The following is a 19249-nucleotide window of genomic DNA, read 5'->3' on the forward strand; positions in this document are numbered from 1 at the left end:
AAATAACTTTTAACTTTAAAATAAAATCGACTTGCAAATGTTATTTATGTATCTTCAAAGACAGTTTCGAGAATAGATAAACCGCGCGCTGTTCAATTTTTAATCAATCATTTGTATTCCGTCATCATTATTAATTATTTGTTATCTCACTAGCAATTTTCTTTAGTCCATCTGCGTCAGAAATTGATCGAGGCATTATCTTAGTAAATATACATGAACTTATGAACCGATCTGATCAAAATAATGGAGAAACGCGTGTCCACTGTATACATATCATATATGTATACATATATTAGTCATTGAAATTAAAACCATTTTTTTTTTTTTTCAAGAAGCCACATTCTGATCAAACTATGATAAATCTCTCTTTTCCCTCTTCTTTCCCACATGTCTGTAAAATCGTGTAAAGAAATATGTAACGTGAAAAGCAGTGTTGTGCTTAGATGATTTTAAATTTAGCTAGATAAAGATGAGACAAAAATATATAAATTCATCTCAGATAAGATAAAGATGATTTTGTTTTAAATATGTATATCTAGATAAAAAATAAAATTATATGACGATTCATCTAGATAATGATTTTTAAGACTGCTTATGTAAACGCAGTTATAAAAAAATGTAAATTATAAAGAGGATATAAAAATATATGTGCTCATATTTTTATTTATAATTTTTTATCGCTTACTGCATAAGTTCCACTATTTAAATATTCTTATGTGCTATAATTCTAAATCAAAATTGAAAATTATTCTAGCAGATAATTTAGTAAAGATAATACTTTGTTTCATCTAAGATGCAGATATAGACAATACATATTTTTATTATCTATATAAAAATAAGATGACGCCAAAGTTTCATTTACATAATCATCTATATAATTTTATTCAAATAACAGTAAACCCTGACTATATATATGTATATATATTGATGGGATGTATATAGCATATAAAGCGAAAAACTTTTTTTTACAATTGTTGACAGTATACTTACTAAAATGTGTCATTAAATTGAATAACTTATAATCAAAATAATCAAATATAAATATATTAAATCAAACTAAATACAAAATTTTAAAAAATCAGCAATATATTTTAATAAAAATTTATTTTAAAATTATATATAACACAAAGTATTAGAACGAAATATTTTATTTGATGGGATATATATTGACGTGTCCGCAACGATGTCACAGGTAATCGATCAGCTTCTTGTGCACGCGTTCACTATGAGAGAGGCACTTGCCCTTTGATTTGCAAGTCTCTCGTAATATACCCCTTCGCCACATAAATCCCCGTCGCAGCGAGCGCACTACGACCGCAAAGGGTTAATTGCTATATGTAAATCACACCGAGCCACGTGTACGCGGTGAACACGTAACACACACGTGGGAACACGGATACGCGCATGCATCCCGCTCCGGTTGCAGAGAGATCCCGTAACCCGCATCGGTTGCATTATTTATCTATCGAGCGATTGCGTTTTCGAGAGGCGATTTCGAGGGGTATTTATTAATGGACAAATGATATTTGCGCGCGCGCGTGCACAAGTTATAGAGAAATGTTAATTGGATGTTAAACCCGGCCACACCCTCTATTTATCACCGGCGGCTTAATGACATTTATCCAAGGGGGCCCGCAAAATCTACGGGCTTTATTTAATTCACTGCTTTCGATTTCATGAGAATTCGGGCTTTCCATTTAATAACTCTCTGCGTAGTCATAAATCCTACAGGGCCATATGCTAATTAGCGGTCATATTCTTATTATACCACCCTGATAAAAATGTATTTTCAACTTGCACGCGCGGAGAAACATTGAAAAAGAAATCTTCGCGAATTAATATTAATATACCACGATGAAAAAATTATTCCAAGTTTATAGCAAAAATTTTGTCGGTATATTAAATAAAATATGTAATTAATTCTGTAAAATTTATTAATTTGAATAAATTATCATTCTTGATTGAACGCAAAAATACACTGTAAAAAAATATTATATGTAAAATTGCATAAATAATAAATGTCAAATTACACGATAAATAATGAAAATGTAACATTTATTCTTAACTTTGCACTTATTATTTATGTACAATAATTTTACATATTTTTTTACAGTGCTTCCGCACGCATAGATTCTTCCCTGCAGCCAGTGCAATGACGCACGTTGCATAGCGAATCATCATTCTATGTATGATGTGCATCGCGCGTCATCATAGTCGAGGGTATAATTTGTTTCCAGCTCTTATTCTTTACGTGCGCGAAAGGTTAACGACCGTGGAGGAAGCTTTACATACATTAAATTATCGCAATCCATTTGTATCCGCGACCATAACAGCCTGTCTGTGATATCGGAAACCGCGTCGATTTTTTTCCGCTCCAGATTCCTCGTATAACACTTTCATTCATTTTTAATATTAAATTGACGGAAAAAGAGATTATTATTCAAATTGATAAATTATAGAGCTAATAAATTACAGAAATACTGTATAAATTATAATCCCGAAAACAAATTTGATAACTCAAGTTAACTAAATCAAATTAGCTAAATCTTTCAAATAAATTACTACTTTGTTAATTGAACATATATTAATATTTAAGTCAAATATAATTTTGTTAAATTTAATGTCATATTTTATATTTTTAATTTAAACATTTTTATATGTTCAATTAATAAAATAATATTTAGTTGAAAGATTTAATCAAGTTAACAAATTTTTTCGGTGTATAATTTCAATATATATATTAATTCAATAATTGACAATAATTCATGTTATATATATTATAATATAATTATATATATTATATATCATGAATTTTTATCAATTATTGAATTATATATGTAAATTATTAGAATTTCCAAAACTTGCGATATAAAGTTGAGAAAATCAATTTTTAGACATCTCTTTTGACATTTAGAGATATCTTTGTAATAAGTGATGCAAAAATGATAAGAGATCTATGCAAAGCACTAAAAAATTCGTAGTTACAAAGCCGTATCGTCAATTACGGAATTTCAAGTAAAATATATATATATAGCTTCAGATGCAAATATCCATTTGCTTTGGTTGCGGAATAAACTTGAATATTCGCAAAGTTGGGGATAGACGCGAAAGGCGCGCCCTGTTAAGAACCGTAACACATTATAGAGTCCTTGAAGTACCAATTAGCGAAACTAGGCGCAATCATGCTCATGTGTGTGTTATGGGCTGTCGTACCAAATAAACGCTAACTCGAACTTGTAAGCTCACGCTTCCAAGTATCACGAGAAATTAATGATCCTCTTTTGCTCAGCGCTACAGTTTTCTTCAGGCTCTCGCTCGCAGGAAAATCCGCGTAAGACGTACCTAATATTCGACGAGCCAATGAAACTCGAGATTCGCGAAAGACTCGCAAAGAGAACCGTGATGGCATTATCGAGGCCTTGAAGTACCAATTAGCGAAACTAGGCGTAATCATGTCTGTTATGGTTGTCGTTGCAGATAAACGTTTCTCTCTCTCTCTCTCTCTCTCCCTCTTCTAGATTTTTACGCTGAAAAAATGACTAAACTAATGCATATCATTTATTTGAAATAAATAAATATTTTTCATATCAAATCAATATTATTAGTTTCAAATCAATGATTCATTTGGCAGTATTGAAATAAATACTTATTCGAATTAAATATATTTTTTTCGCGAAAAATTAACTGTTCTACTCCATTTCGCGGGCTGGCTTCTACTATCAGCTGATGACGTTTCGCCGATTTAAACGAACCGATATCGAACGCAACGACGATCCCGCGTTCGCGACCTACGTCAGAACGCGCGTTTCATTACGTAAATGATTTTCCATTTTATTATTAGCCGCGATTTGGCAACCACTGTTGTTTACCAAGCCCGGCCATATACGTCTCGTGCGCTCGCGAGCGCTAGTTATATTACGGAATTAACGTATGTATATATATATATATAAATATACATATGTGTATGCACGTATAGCGTCATTCAGGGACGCTAATCACCGGACGGTAACGCGACTCGAGAATCCCTGATGTAATATTATTCGCATCGCGAAATATCGCGTTACCGTAATATTAAATTTCGCGCGTAAACAAACCGCGAAACCTCTGACATAACAATTCGAATTATGTAAAGAATTTAAGGGAGTGATGCTGGATCGTAATTCGATAAATATATTCATAATGCATAAGTTGATAAGAGATGTAAAAGGAGAATATATATATAGATAAGATCTTCAAATCCTACAAAGAAAAAATTTTCTCTTAAAATTTACTCCGAAAATCATGGGACAATATAGTATTAGAAGGATTTTATAAAAACCTTCTCTCATTAATATTTACCACAATACGACATAAAATATGTTCGATTTTACTATTTCTCTTCGTGTACTCAGAACTAATGGCAAATTCCATTTTTTGGCCAAATTAAAATTAATTTTTTCCTTAGCAGAAACTTAAGAGAAATTGTTTTGAATTATTTTAATTAATTTTTAATTATTGGTTTTTACGTATATGTATTGCAAATTTAAAATTTTTCTTTCTAACACTACATAATTTTGTATCTTATAATCCTCAAATTAAAAGTAAATTCCATTGAAATTGATTTACGAATATAGTTTTGTTATTCCATTAAAGTAAATTCCACCTGCAATTAACCAAGAATGTAGTTTTATTATCTCTTTGGCTTTTCAAAGTTCAGTTTTTCATCTTCAATCGTTTATTAATGCTTCGTAGAACGAAAATTATTGATGCTGTGACATTTTCCTCCAAAAAAATCAATTTTAAATTCATCCAAGAATCTCGAAAGGATCCGCGGTAATTTTAAATTACAGTGTACAGAAAAAACACAAACTAATTAAAACAGAAGAACGATAATAGAATTTAATTTTCCCCGCGTCTAGTCGCTCCAAATCGCTTCGTCCGAAAACAGGGTGTCCAGCAGATTCAATGAAAAAAATTCCCTGACTTTTTCAGATTTTCCAAGACCAGAAATTAATTCTTTCCCTGACTTTTTTGTATTATTTTTTCCAAATAAATAATTTGCATATATCTATATGATAAATAAATTAAATGTTAAATCACGTTAAAAACAAACGTGTCACTATTTAAATAGTCACCTTTTTTAATTTATATTATATCAAATTATTTAATTTTGTGTCTATCAAACACATTGAAATAAAATAATACGACGATGAAAATATAAATTAACGAACACGCTGTCAAGGAAAAGTTTATATTTATTTAATAAAAAAATGTCAAATTATTGAGACAATGTAGAATAATGTGAAAAAATCCAGATAAATAGTAAAATTTCCTGACTTTCCCTGACAATTCCAGATTGATATAAAATCCCCCGACAATGCCCGGTTTTCCAGATTTCCCTGACCGCTAGACACCCTGGAAAAGAAAAGTTGAAAAACCCGTTTCCCGTTGACGAAGAAAATAAAAGGTGAATAAAAAATGGCTTCTTGAACAATATTTCTACGCGTATGCTTCGCGCATGTAAGAGCCGAGTCACACGGTTAGTTCGCTCCGCAACGAGCACGACCGCAAATTGTAAATGATGGCGTTGTAAACGGCCCGGCGGCGAACGTCCCTCGCATATGTGTGTTGGTGCGTGCGAATTTGCACATAATGCGCGAAAGCGAGCTTGGGAATTTCAAAGCAGACATCGCTGACAGCGAGAACGACACAATGGCGCTCGGGTTTTCGCATTTCGATACCTATACGAGCGGAAGTCATAATCTCCGCATATTAACGATATTATCCGCATATTATCTACTATGCTAAATGGACGGATGTCGGATGACACACTTTTTATGCAAATCACTTCGAAGGTCAATTACAATCGCCTATACACTATATATATATATATATATATATATAAGATAATTTTGATATACCATTTTTATGTTACTTGAATTGATATGTAATGTAATGATTATTTTTACAAGAATTTTGATATACATTTATATGTGTTATTTGAACTAATATGTAATTTATACATATATAAGTATATATTTTTTAATAAAACATATGGAATAATTATAAAGAAAAAAGAAATTATATATATATACATAAAAGATAATTTTGATATACCATTTTTATGTTACTTGAATTGATATGTAATGTAATGATTATTTTTACAAAATTTTGATATACATTTATATGTGTTATTTGAACTGATATGTAATTTATACATATATAAGTATATATTTCTTAATAAAACATTCGAAATAATTACAAAGAAAAAAGAAATTGTATTCTTTCAAGTTTCTTTTTCTCTATTAATTTTATCTCATTAATTTATAAAATCAATTATGACAAAAAAAAATCTTAAAAAAAATAGCAATCATAAAAAGATACATCAATTATCTGACTAAAATTATATATAGAGAATAATCATCATATGCGTGCAAATCAAGTTGCGAATTTATAATACAAGTGTATAATTTATCATCGCGTGATATTATCAAAAAAAAAAAAAAAAAAGAAAAAGAAAAAAAAATAGTGATGTATTGTCAAAAAATGATGCCATCAATCTGATAATGACTATTTGCACGTCGTCACGAGGTCGTTAAAAAGTAATGAGCATCCATTTTATCGCCGGGTATTATTCGAGCGCGATATTTACCTCGCCGTCATAATCGTCTCGATTAATCCTCGGAGAGATGGCGAGTACACTCGAAAAGTCATTAACCTAATTGATCGATCCTCTCCTCGCCATCGTACCGAATACTTTCACCGAAAAGAGTGCGAGAGTGCTTTTACTCTCCGGCGGCCTGAAAAATCTCCAGGCGAAAATTAAGTCCACGACCCCGATACTCTCGCGCGAGCACGACAACTTGAATATGTATGCGAATTCCATCCTGTTTACAACAACGAGTATCTGGCAAGCCTCGACGACGACGACGACGGCGACTGATCATGAGTGTGTGACACAGATATTTTCTTAATCTCTAAAAGGCTCACAATAATACGGCCAAATAAATGCGTCGCACTAATAACCAGCTTTTATCATTCTTTTTCTCTCTTTTACCATCTGTCATACAGCAAGCAATCCCACCCTAAGCCTGAAAACAAATCGTTGCGCAACGGCGAGAGATAAATTGTTCCCGCTTCGACATTAAATCGACGTTAAGGTGCGGCTTTCGAGCCAGAGGAATTACAAACCGATCCTAAACTCGGAGAGATGTGTGTGAGAGTCGAATTTTCTTCCCCCAGATCGAAAACAAATCGTTATGTACGCAATTCAAATAAGTTACTCCCGCATCGAGTATTAGATCGGTATATAATGGTTTCCGAGAGTTAACGTCAGTTCGATCCGAGTTCGAAAGTTCAAAACCGGTCTCTCTCTCTCTTCGTCACGTAGCGATTCCACCTCGCGCGATTGAAAACAAGATCGTTACGCAACAGCGAGAGCGCGAAGTTCCTCGCTCAACATTTGTTGATTTCAAATTGCGAAAAGTCACCGCGACATTCCACCTTGAGCGTTTCAAAGAGGAAGAGACAGTAAATATTTAAACGTAAACGCAATTCCTTCCAATCGCTAGTCAATAAATAGGAAAATCAAATAATCGACCAAACTAGCGAAAAATCAATTTATTAATCTTCACGACCTTTCGACCATGTGATTGTGGGTCTTATCAAGCGAACAATAAATCAAGTCGTAACAAAAGTTCACAAATTATTGTTTTTCGTTACGACTTGATTTATTGTTCACTTGATAAGGACCACTATCACATGGTCGAAACGTTGTGGAAGATTAATAAATTGATTTTTGCTAATTTGGTCGATTATTTGATTTTCCTATAAATATTTAAATATTTTTCAGGCGATATTTTACGTAAAAAAAAAATAAACACTTAAATCAGTAATGCGCGATATTTTTTCCTACAATAATGGCGACTTCTTCTGGTGATTTAAATGCCGTATAGTGGTCTTACGACTGTCGAGCTAAAAGTGTTGACTTGTTGCTCGCATCGTCAAAAATAACCATTTGCAGAGGAACATTAGAAGTACATTAGAGACGAGACTGTGGAGTTTATGCAAAGCGTGCGAAGTACATGTGGCCCGTTTCCCCTGAACTTCCATAACGACTTTGCTGTGCATAGAAGTGAATAACCGCATCTCGTGGTGCTCACTCGAGTTTTATGCTATTAGGATGCGCCAACAATTTATAGGAGAGACGAAGAGTAATGACAATATGTAATGCGAGAGCTCGTTATGTATATTATACGCGTATTCAATCATTTTTCGATGATTAATTTCGGAATCAAGTCTTCGAAGAAATACTTTGTTGAAGTCATTATTATTACGTCAATAATATCCCGCAAAGGATATATGTATATAATTTTTTTAAAAAAGACCGATTCAATTTTCAGCAAGGAATGCAAAATATCGACAAATCGAAAACTGATTTGTTCAAGAGTTATCATTAATTTCTTTTTTAAAATATTCTTTGAAATTATATATATATATATACGATATATATAATTAAATTATATATTTATACATATATTATTTTTAAAAAATATTTTTTAAAAGAAAATAAGGTAAAGACACTTTGCAAAACAGGTCAACAAATCTATTTTCGATTTCTCGTTACACATTTATTATATTCCTTACTGAAAACTATACGGAGAGAATTTTCTCTTAGAATTTATTCTGAAAATTATGGGTAATCGTGGGACAATATAATATTGGAAGAATTTGTATAAGAATTTCTTGAGAGATTAAAATTTATCACATAAAAAATATTAATATGGTACAGTAAATTTTACTATGTATAGTAAAATTAATCGAATATATTTTATATCTTATTGTGGTATTAATATATTTTATTGTGGTAAAAATATTAATCAGAGAAACTCTTATAAAATTCTTTCATTATCATATTGTTCCATGATTATCATGATTTCCAGAGTAAATTCTAAGAAAAAATTCTTTCTGTGTGTGAATCATTTTTTGAAATAAATTTCAATCTATCTAAAATTAATCAAAAAAACAAGATTGATAAGATTTATTGTCTAAATTATGATTTGCAAATTTGTGTTACTTTTATAAATTGATCCCTCCCTTCTCAGTTATCTATATTTTGATATTTTAATTCAACTTTCCTACGTTTATCAGATGCACCTATATATTCCAATTATCGCAATCTTTAACACACACTAAAAAAAAATTATTAACTTGACAAAATATTATTTTATTAATTCAACATATAAAAATATTTAAATTAAACATAAAATATAACATATTAAATCTAACAAAATTATATTCGTCTCAAATATTAATATACGTGCAATTAACAAAATAGTAATTTAGTTGAAAGGTTTAATCAAAGCTAACAAATTTTTTTAGCGCACGTGACGTTGTTGGTTTTCTTTTCTTAAAAATATTCTTAAATGCTCTTTCTTAAATATATTCTTAAATTTCTAGTGAAGATATATGTACGTTTAATGCCTCGATCTCGCGTTTGCACGATCGAGTGCGTGCGCGAAAATACTCGATCGGACGATGAACGATCGACGACCTCGTTAACGTCGACGACACTTTGCACCTGCAAATGCAACAGTCACGCATACGCGCGCACCGCAAACACTGGTAGAATATTCACCCCGGATACTGACTAAGCGCTAATGACATTGGATTTAAATCACGCGTATGCAAACGTATATTAATTGTCAACCCGATGTCCAACCTTTCGGTCTGCGCGTAATCTCTCTCCGCCGGCGTGGAATATCTAAATTATCCGATAAATAAATCACCCGATATATATATATATATATATATTTATATATGTATATGTATATACTCCGTTTAAGTAGATAAGCAGCGGACGATTGCCTTTATAATCGCGCATGTCTACCCGCATTACTCACGTGAATATACATATAGTTTACATATATTATCTCTCTCTTTTCTACGAAGTATTAGTAATTTTGATGATTATCCAATATACTATTTTTTCGCGAAATGATATATTAACGCGTAAAAGAAAATTCGCTTCTCCCAGATTCCACTCCCGATGGAAATGCAACCTAGAAATTACGGGAATCATTACTACTTCCCTTCACGCGGATCCTTTCCCGCGAGATGAGATGCGATCTAATAAAGACCCCTTCCGCGTTAATGCAACGTGCTTTCTATACGCGCGCGCGGTACAAAAGTCATCGTGCAGCCACTATATGCCGGAACTATACGCGGCTTCATTTGCATGTCAAAGGAGAATACGGTCGTTTATGCTATCCGGTGCATACCGAACGAGCGGTAGCAATGATCGCACGAAGGTCGGTAGTGGAACACACACGCATATGTGATTCGAATCCCTCCGCGAAATCCGCGACGAGATATATAAATCCGTGTGTAGGGTGCGAAAATCGCATCCCTCTTTTCCCGGGCTTTTGGGGGTCGAATAAATGGCCAGGCGCGATTTTCGACGGAGAGACGAAGATAGAGGTTCGACGACCGCCGCGCGATTGGATAATGAGCAGTGTCGCGGTAAAATTGAAGAGAATCGTTCTTCGAGTCGAATTACGCAACGACAGCACGACGATGATTACGTGCGACTGGCGACGGTTCTAACAGAACTGAAGAAATGAATAAAAGAAGGCGAGCCTCTCTCCATCTATCTTAATTGACGCGATTAATTTCAGACGTTCAACTTCTCACACAACTTCCTTTCCAGTTTAAATTTTTAAATATAATTTATAAAATTATATATTTAAATATATATATCATATATAAAAATATATTTTTAAATTTATTTTTATATATTTATCTATATATATATGTCATATATATTTAATATATATATTTTTTAATCATATAAAAGTGATTATTTGTAATAAAGAGCGATTCAGACATGGTATTAAATTGTATCGCAGCATGAAATCTTATTTTCGCATTTCATTATATGCGCCAAAAAGTCGCATAAAAAATGTAGAAATATATATACAAATTTACAAACTCAAAAAAGACTGATTGTTTATATGACTAGTTTGCTCTACAGCATATGTACATAATAATGGCTTATCAAGTTAAAAGAATATTAAAAATATTTGGTACAAACCTGTTGTCACAATATATTTAATATATATTTTTAAAAATTCGTAGAATTATTTTTATTATATCAGTTATATATAATAAAGAGCGATTCAGACATGTTATTAAATTGTATTTTGCAGCATGCGATCTTATTTTGGCATTTCATTATATGTGCCAAAAAGTCGCATAAAAAATGAAGAAATATATAGAAATATACAAACTTAAAAAAGACTGATTGTTCATATGACCAGCTTGCTCTATAGCATACGTAAATAATAATGGCTTATCAAGTTGAAACAATATTAAAAATATTTGGTACAAACCTGTTGTCACGATATATAAATATATTTAATATATATTTTGAAAAATTTATTAAATTATTTTTATTATCAATTATTTTATTATCAATTAAGAGCAATTATTTAATGAAGAGGGATTCAGACATGGCATTAAATTGTATTTTGCAGCATACGATATTTTGGCATTTCATTATATGCGCCAAAAAGTGGCATAAAAATGAAGAAATATATAGAAATGTACAAACTCTAGAAAGATTGAGTTCGTATTATTAGTTTGCTCTAATAATATAGCAGACATATATAATGATTTAACAAGTTAATGATATGATATTAAGAATATTTGTTACATACCTGTTGTCACAATATAGATATTATCAAAACAGACAGTGCCTTTATCGATAATATGAAATAATAACTGATATTTGTAAACACGAACGACCAACTTTATATTTAATTCTTCCGCGAGTGTTTTTTTATTTTACATAAAAATCTATTAAAAACCAATTTGTGCGAAAAATCTATTAAAAATATAATCGAAAATAAATAATACGTTACTGGCTCGAGACTATTCTTGACACAAAATTCTTGACATAAAAAACTTGAAAAAAATATAATTTTTGTTCTTATATCGCGACTTAATATTAATTATAAACCAAATGTAATATATTAGACAAATATTATATATTCGATATATGTATAAAAAAAGCAGTAAAGCATCGCTTAAAATTCAGTATTGAGTAATCGATAACAAACTTCCACATGCATGTAAATATTATAATTATTTCAATTAAATATAAAAAGTAAGATTAAAAAGTAAATCATGCTTATTCAGCATTATTATGATTAATTAAGATATTATTAGCAACGATGAATAAAATGTAATAAATAAAGCATAAGATAAATCGGAGTTCGTTAGTTCTTTTTTTTAATTTTCATCATTACCATATCTGCATCGCGTTGGTCACTTCATGATAATAGTCACGTAGATAATAATTTTCCGCGCACAATTAGCATTGCCGGTAATCTTTATACGCCTATAAAATGTTCTATATTTAACTTTTCTATGCATGACACAATACTGTTTTGTTGCCGTAATCGTTCTCATCTATCGAATATATTTCTCTTATAAGCGCAGACTTTTTGTCCCAGTCTGCGTGTCGCGATTGTACGCGAACCAATTATTATTAATAGAACTGATTTATATCAGTGTCAATCATTTTCATCCACAAGCAAATATAATAAATAACGTGTTCGTTTTTTTACTCACCAACCGCTATTTCGCGCATTTATGATGTAATCGTAGACTCACCTTTTCGTCGAGATTGTTCAGGTCCGGCAGCTGAAAACAGAATAAAATTTACATATATTTCTGATTCACACTCGATACCAATCTATTAAAGTTTATATTTATATGACATTGAATCTATATTTATGTTTTGTAAATCGTTAACCATTAACTTCAGGTGAAGAAAATAGCGCTAACCTAATTGAGAGAGAGAGAGAGATGCGAGAACACACATACACACACACACACATATTAAAGTTAATAAGAGCAGAAATAATTGTACATTCAAACCAAAAAGTCAAATTAGACATTTAACGCTTACAATTAAACGCAAATTGATTAATCGATGCAATACTTTTCCCACGAAAATCTCCGAATTTGCACACTTCGCTCCAAACGACACCGCGTTTTTGGAAACTTTGACCGCGAAGAACATTGCGCGAAAAAAGTATAGTCGAGGCGCCACCTGTCGACGGCGTCGGCGAACTAATATTCCGAGGTTACCGACGATCGCGCGGCAGTGAGCCCGCGTGATTGCGAACCGCGACGACAGATGTCGCCCGGCGTCTCTAAAATCTCGAGACCCCTCGCAAATTGAAGGAAATTGATGTCAATTTATATCAATCAGCCGTAGCGACTGGTTACAATCTCGCGGACTCCGCGCACAACGTGCCGGGATTAATTTAATGTCCGATGTGCCCGACCGCTTGATTAACTTTCATGGTCGTCGTACGTGCTCCGAGGAAAAAGATATTGCGAAGCTCTACAAAATTATTTACACGGAGAAATTGAAATATAATCAATTATCGAATGCATATATATATTATAAATGTCCCCGTATTTAACGGTACAATTAAGAATAATTAATTGTCTCGTGAAATTAAAGCTATCGAATATTAAATATTATTAATGATATGTAATTAATTTTGCACACTTCATTGTATATTGCTATGTGGTAATTTTTGCAACATGCTTCCAGGAAGATAAAAGAATCGAAATAAATATTCGCATTGGAATAATTAAATCGCTAAAAAATATTTAGCATAATAATTATAAGTTAAATGTTTAATATATAATATTATATGTATATTATATTATATATATATATGTAATATTATTATATATTTTATACTATGTAAAATATATATTATATTTATATTATAAAGATTAATATATAATGTATGCATGTAATATATGTTTAATACATAATAATATACAATATATTATATATATTTTATATTATATACTATATAATATATTATATATTATATTATATATTATTTTATATATTATCTTTACATAATATAAATATAATGTAAATGTTTAATATATAATATTAAAATATGTAATATATTAAAATGTATAAAAATATATAAAATATTTATAATATATAATATAAAAAAATATATATATAGAAAGAATTAAAAAAACGAAAAAAATATATGTTTCAGCTTTCCTACTGAAAAAAGGGGCGAAAAGAGATGTCTGAAATTCTCAGTATAAAAACTCACAGTATAAAGTATAAAATAATCACGATTTTGAATTTATTGAAGCGCGGATGCAGCAAGATGGATCGATCGGATTATCGGAAGGGCCCCGGCTATCAATTAAAGTTTTCTCGGCGGTCCTTTTATATCGCATCCCTTTCTTTCTCGCTCCTTTCTACCGAACAATTTCGAAATCGCTGACCGAGGACGGTCAGCGGAATCCGCTCCGGTAAATGCGTAATCGCGCATAAATCAGCTCGGAGAAGGAGCGATGCATATTTATGCGCCCGCGGCACCGCGAAATTAAATTCACACATTTCATCGGCCCTATAAAGCATGCGCATATTTTGCGCGACGGAATGCTGAGAATGCGAGTAGCAGTCGCGGAAGATGCAGATACGGGAAGAGATTCGTTCTTCCCGCCAAAATGATCTCCTCCATTGTCGCGCATACTAATTGAATTGCCTTCATTAAGACACGGATTCGTTAACGCATTGTCCTCTACGACGATGATTCTGTATTCCTATCCGATGATTTTATACATTTTCTCGACTGTCGAGAATTATTCATTTAATACGTTAAATCGCGATGGGTGATATTTAGCTTGATGATAAATTTATTGATAAATTTGTCATGCTGTAAACAAGAGGCAATATTAATAGGCTACATGATTAAAGATACAATTCACATTTCATCTTGCACGGTAAATGTCGAAATTATAGCAATTCATAATGTATATTTTTATCATTTTAGCTTATACATAAATTCAAGAGTAAAATACATTATATGGATTAATTTGCATACCAGTAATATTTTTCTCTGAAAAATCTGAAAAAATAAATTACATAAAATTAGTCATCAAAGTCATAAATACTTGGCAACACGTGTTCGTTAATTTATTTATTATTAAATACGCAATATATATAATAATAAATCATTTTATTAAAATATATATCACTCAATATGTTTTCCTGGAGAACAATCCTCGCGAGATGTAGGTACAACAAAAGCGACTACGTCGCGTGTAATTTTGAATATTTTATAGCCACAGGATAATTAACGGCGATAAGCAACTTAAGATTAATTTAAATTAAAAATAGTGCTTGAAAAGACTCTTTTCGGATAATAAAATAAACAAGATATCTTTATAAGCATTATATAGCATTAAAATTGTTGAAATCTTTCTTTTTTACTTTGTTTTTTATTTTTTATGAAATATTGTCACACACTACAGATGTTTTTTTTTCACTTTATTTTTACTGTCTAATTTATATTCATAAATTAAGTATTTTCATAAATTTAACATTTTTCTAATTTGATAAATTGCTACCACAAATATTACATTTTGCCTTATTCTTTTCAAAAGTAAAATATTGTTATACATTTAATTATGGACTCTCTGCGCACGTTTATTTTCATAAAGTGTGTACACGAATTAAATGTATTCTTAAATTTGATGCTGTTCCGTGACAAACCATGCTGATATACATACTTTCGAAATTCAAATATTGTATTTATCATTTTTCCAAATTATCAAATATTTAACAAGTACACTGAAAAAAATTGTCAACTTGATTAAACTTTTCAACAAAATATTATTTTCTTCATTCAACATTTTAAATTAAATATAATATATCAAATCGAACAAAATAATATTTAGTTGAAAGATTTAGTCAAGTGAAGAATTTTTTTTCAGTGTATGTTCAAAGTATTATTTTCTTTGACGAAAAAATAATTCATAAATTAAGTATATTGAATATAATAATTCAAATATTGTATTTATCATTTTTCCAAATTATCAAATATTTAACGAGTACACTGAAAAAAATTGTCAACTTGATTAAACCTTTCAACAAAATATTATTTTCTTCATTCATTACATTTTAAATTAAATATAATATATCAAATCGAACAAAATAATATTTAGTTGAAAGATTTAGTCAAGTGAAGAATTTTTTTTCAGTGTATGTTCAAAGTATTATTTTCTTTGACGAAAAGATAATTCATAAATTAAGTATATTGAATATAATAAACGTTTACAGAATACGCTCGATCGCGCAGCATATTGAGGGAAAATCCCTGAAGGAAGACAACACAAAGGCGGGCAAAGGCAGTTTTCTTGTATCTGCCCATCACAAAGTTTATCGAGGCAACCCTCCTTTCATGTCCCTTTCTCTTACATCTTGATAGCAAACTCTGACGAGATGGACCTTACGAGATTTAGCTTTCTCGTACATGTATTATCAGAATAGCTATGGATTTTCGGACTCTAAAAACGTCTTGATATATCGAGATTTTCGTATAAGAGGCACCGTATATCTGAAATAGTCTGAACCAGCCTTTCAGTCGAGTTTGCTTGCTCGTTCGTGGATTCAATCATCCTATTGCTCATGTGACGTTACATCCAATCCAACACATCAAAGTTACTTGTTCTGTATTGACATTAGTGCTGCTAATTCGGATGAATCGCATCAAAGTGTGCTGCTCACGACGAAAAGTGCATTTAATTTGAATTGCCGAATTCAATTCGATTAGAAACATCTTAATTTACTGCCTTTTTACGCTCCTTCCACATCCAGTCGTGATTAAGCATACATATAAAGCTAATATTGATTGCTGTTTCATCGCAGAGAAATTTTCTCTCGATCAAAGAATTTCAATTCAAAATAATGTATAAAATTCCGACTCGTGCGTCGTATCAATTATTTTTAATAACAGAATTTTTTAAAAATGCAACATTTTAAAAATAACGTAGGATTTTCAACAATTTTAATAATATTTATATAAAATAACAATGTTTGCTGGTAAACAATATTATTTTTTTAATTTGATTTATGTTTATGATAAATATTTTTTTGGATGAAGAATGTATCTCTAAAGCAAAAATAACTAAAAAATGACGAAAGATAAATGAATGTCGACGCTAATGAAAAACGATTAGTGAACAAGATAAATCGAAAAATTAAATATATATTATATAAATTTTGACAGAATATACATATCAATGTTACTGATGCGATAAAATTTATCAAACTAACAAAGTAATGTTCAAGTTAAAAACAAAATATTTTAGCCATGAAGTCACGTATAAAGCAACTCATAAAAGTAAAAGAATAAATGACGATATAATTAATAATAGGTACTGTATCTCCAAAAACGATAGAGCAATATGCATGATAAAAATTATCAAGCTAATATAGAGATAACGTCAAATTTAAGAAAACACTTAATTCGTGTACACATACTTTATAAAAATAAAAATGCAGGACAAAAACACATAGTTAAATGTGACAATACTTTTATCTTCAAAAATAATAAGATAAAATGTAATATTTATGGTAAACATTTATCAAATAGCAAAGATAATGTCAGATTTACAAAAATATTTATTTGTGCGAATATAAATTAGCTAATAAGAGTGAAAAAAATATTGTCAGCGTGTGTGATAATATTTCACAAGAAGATAAAAGATAAAATAATGTAAAAAAAAATATCCAATATTAAAATACCACATGTTTACAGACTTTCATCAATAATTGTAGACCTTATCAAACAACTGAAACGCTGAATAATTCAGAATTTGTTTATAGAGTTCCGTCAAATTGCATTAATTTTCTCAAGCAATTATGTCAACGAAATGAAATAAAAAGAACATTAAAAGAGTGAAAATAATTTGTAAAAAAATCTACCTAGCGCAAAGTGCATTGCAACACATTATCAATGTAACGGAGTGATCAGATAAAGATATGTATTTGATTTGTTTCTGCGACATGTGGCGATTATTCCCGGATTACAACTGCAAGCGACGAGAAAATAATGGACGTGTCTTGTTTGTAATTTTATTAGAAACACAAACGAATATAGTACGATGTTGATTATGCATTCTCCCGGTCTCATGCATAATTACGTACATGTACATGGGTATTTGCTCCCGAATCCCATATGCGAGCACAATTTGTTGAACAGCATTGCCGTCCGCTTGATGACGGTACTTCGCCACGTATGTTTGCGATTTACACGACGAATAAACTTTGATTTACAACAGCTATTTTGCTGAACGCAATCTCTGTCCGCGCGCATCCGCGACAAAAAAAAGGGAAGGAAAAACATAAATTTTATTCGCCGTATGCAATCGAATAAATGTATTTTTTACGATAAAATCAACGCAATCATGCGACTATCTCGGGATTATCTGTTGCATCTTCAGACAAGTTATTATTTCTTAACATTAAAAAGCACATTTTTTTTTTAAATGTGCAACCAATTAAATGATAATTTCTAGATCAAGACAAATTATTTTTTAAACCTAATGTAAATTTTTTTTTTTTATTAATACAATTTCTACAGTCGCGTGGAATTAAATCATGACGGTCTGAAGGTCATCTCTGCCATTAGAATTTAAAATTAGATGAAGCTTAAACGCGGTGCGAGATTTATATCAGAGTCGAATCGAGTGATGGAACTCAGACTCGCATGAAGAATAATATCAGCGTCGTTCTACGAGCATCTTCCGTTTGTCGGAGGCCGTAAATTCGTTATTCGCGTAATCTTGCGTGTTCGCGCGAGTTTATGTCCGTCCTTGAGAGCGGGAACCTTGGAACGTTTCCTTGCATCTCGGGGTTCTACTTTACCGGGTCGGAAAGATGGATGAGGGCTTCGCAGGAGGCGAGTAGAAATAAATTTAAACGAGAGGTCTGTGCGGTAAAAAAATTTTTTTTTTTTTTTTTTTTTCGTCTTGAAACCTCAAGGGCGGAGCCAGTTTTTCATCAGTTTACGGATGCGCGGAAAGCTCGTTCTATCTATATTTCTCTTTCTCGCTTCCTCGTTCGCGTGAGGATATCGCGACAAAAATTCTAATGAAACGAAGATTTTCCGCCGAATAAGGCTAGTAATACTAGAGAGATTCTTCTCCCAACCTCTTTAACTTGCAACGGTACTGCACTTCGTGCAATTTCACGGAAGACTGAGAACGCTCACCGAGATTTTGTATATTTAATCAACGGTGTTGCATGTCGGAGGGAAATGGGAGAGAAAGAGAGACAGTATTATAACATTCCGTGGAAATGCATGTCTAAAAATAATTATTACTGAATTATTGCTATTTTTGATATAATAATACACGTATAAAACAT

General features: G+C 31.3%; 1 protein-coding gene across 1 annotated transcript in view; it reads right to left on the bottom strand.

Annotated features, from left to right (window-relative positions):
- The window catches only part of Sesn (Sestrin), a 231895-nt gene that overhangs the window by 142784 nt on the left and 69862 nt on the right, over positions 1-19249 (bottom strand). The window contains exon 5 of the mRNA XM_085486251.1: positions 12655-12684. Within this exon, the coding sequence (XP_085342377.1) occupies positions 12655-12684 (30 nt within the window). The remainder of the gene's footprint in view (positions 1-12654; positions 12685-19249) is intronic.

The sequence above is a fragment of the Nylanderia fulva genome, unplaced genomic scaffold (assembly GCF_048542155.1).
Source record: "Nylanderia fulva isolate GAGA-0341 unplaced genomic scaffold, ASM4854215v1 Scaffold11, whole genome shotgun sequence".
Taxonomy (NCBI): domain Eukaryota; kingdom Metazoa; phylum Arthropoda; class Insecta; order Hymenoptera; family Formicidae; genus Nylanderia; species Nylanderia fulva.